Source organism: Entamoeba nuttalli (genome assembly GCF_000257125.1).
Source record: "Entamoeba nuttalli P19 unplaced genomic scaffold asmbl_8480, whole genome shotgun sequence".
Classification (NCBI taxonomy): domain Eukaryota; phylum Evosea; order Mastigamoebida; family Endamoebidae; genus Entamoeba; species Entamoeba nuttalli.
This window is the reverse complement of record NW_008579153.1, coordinates 648-2,482: the sequence shown is the minus strand read 5'-3', so window position 1 is coordinate 2,482 and position 1,835 is coordinate 648. Positions and strand designations below refer to the sequence as shown.

At 19.6% G+C, this 1,835-nt stretch overlaps 1 protein-coding gene across 1 annotated transcript in view; it reads right to left on the bottom strand.

The window, feature by feature from the left end:
* Nucleotides 1-1,730: 1,730 nt before the first annotated feature.
* ENU1_185950 (hexokinase 2, putative) overlaps nucleotides 1,731-1,835 on the bottom strand; it is a gene marked incomplete at both ends in the record, with an annotated part of 752 nt that continues 647 nt past the window's right edge. The window contains one exon of the mRNA XM_008861641.1: nucleotides 1,731-1,835. This exon is cut by the window's right edge and continues 647 nt beyond it. Within this exon, the coding sequence (XP_008859863.1) occupies nucleotides 1,731-1,835 (105 nt within the window).

Sequence of the window (1,835 nt, the reverse complement as noted above, 5' to 3'; positions counted from 1 at the left end):
TATTTTACAATTAACATAACTTTCATTGTTATTTCATTATGAATATTCAATAATAGTTATTATATGTTATTTATTAAATATTGATGTTTTAATAATTAAATCATCATTGGATGAATCATTTATTATATTAGATATTCTTCATTTTATTCATTTTCTATTTGTTGTTTCTTTTCTTTAATACTTCATATTTACTATTGTTATTTCTAGTTTCATTGTTAATTATTTGTTGAATGATTATAAATATTTTTACTACTTCATTCATTAGTTAGTTATTCATTATACTTCTGTTATAATTTAATTTAAATATTATACATTCAATCCTTAATAAAAATACAAAGTTAAATACATTAATAACACATCAATTCAAGTATTATTTTTAACATCAGTCTACTTTAAATAAACATCATTCATTTTTATTTTTACAATAACATTAATTATCTAATAATAATAATAATAAATTATAAAATTGGTAATTATCTATAAATAAAATATTATTGTGTTTTTAGTTTTATATTGTTACTCAACTTTTTGTTATTCTTTTTTATTTCTTATTTGACTTTTTGTTTAAATTATATCTCAAACTCATTTAATATATCTTTCTTTCTTCTTTATTTCTTTTGTTGTTATTTGAATTATTTCTTTCAGTTTCTCCATATTCTTTTATTTTAGATTGAAATACTTCATATTTATATTATTTTCATTGTCTATTTATTCTTATTTCATTTTATTTCCAATGTTTTATTATTCTTTGACTCTTACTTGTATTTTCGTTATTATCATTCTCTTTACTTGTCATTTCTTATTCATTTTTCAATATATTTTTACCATTCATAATCTACAGTTCATAGTTATTATCATTCATCTTCCTCTCTTCAATTGAATATTTATTTCATAACAACTATTATTCACACTGCTCATTGGCATTATCCAAAAATACTGATACTCTTATTTGATGTGACTTGCTTTGATAAAAGAAAAAATTGGTTATAAAAAAATAAAATAAAAATAAACCAATTCATTAATTCTTCATCAGAAAAAAGGTGTCTAATATTATTAAATCCATTTTATTTAATAAATAATAATCTAAGTATGATTTAATAACATTACCAATACTGTACCCATTGATGAAATACCAAATATTTTAAAATAAAAGTAAAGTATTATATAAGTTTTGTTGAGTTGATGTTTATAAATAAAATAGCATTGCACTATTATTTCTTTTCTTTGAAATGATTGGAAATACAAGTATATATATAAATTGAAATTATTCATTTTCTTCTATAAAAATTTAAGATTAATTTTATTAACAAGTTTAATATGAATTAATTAATAAAGACGATAAAATAGTTAAACGTTAAAGAAAGTATTTAAGAGACTAATTTTTCAACATCTCACAGACAGATATGACAAGAAATAAATTATTTTATGTAACTAAAAATTCCAAGGACTATGTCTCTAATTTTCTTTAAAATGAAAGGAAAAATGATTTTAGTTGAAAATAGAAAAATCAATGTAAATTCCTTCTAAAATTCAATTAGATTTTCTTTGAATAACTTCCATTTAAAGAAAAAACTTTATGAAAAGAATTTCTAAATTCATTCTATATCTAAATAACCCCCCTCATTAAAAGGAATAATAAAAATATTATTTTTCAAAAAGAATATAATAATTCTTCTTTTTACCCATTAAAAAAAAAAATTAACAATACTTTTAAATGTGTTTGTTTAAATTTATTGTTTGCATGCAACAGCAGCAGCAACAATGACAGCACCAAGTCCAGATCCATCTTTAGATAACTGACAAGTAACTTTTTCAACAGGTTGTAAAAGGTCAAG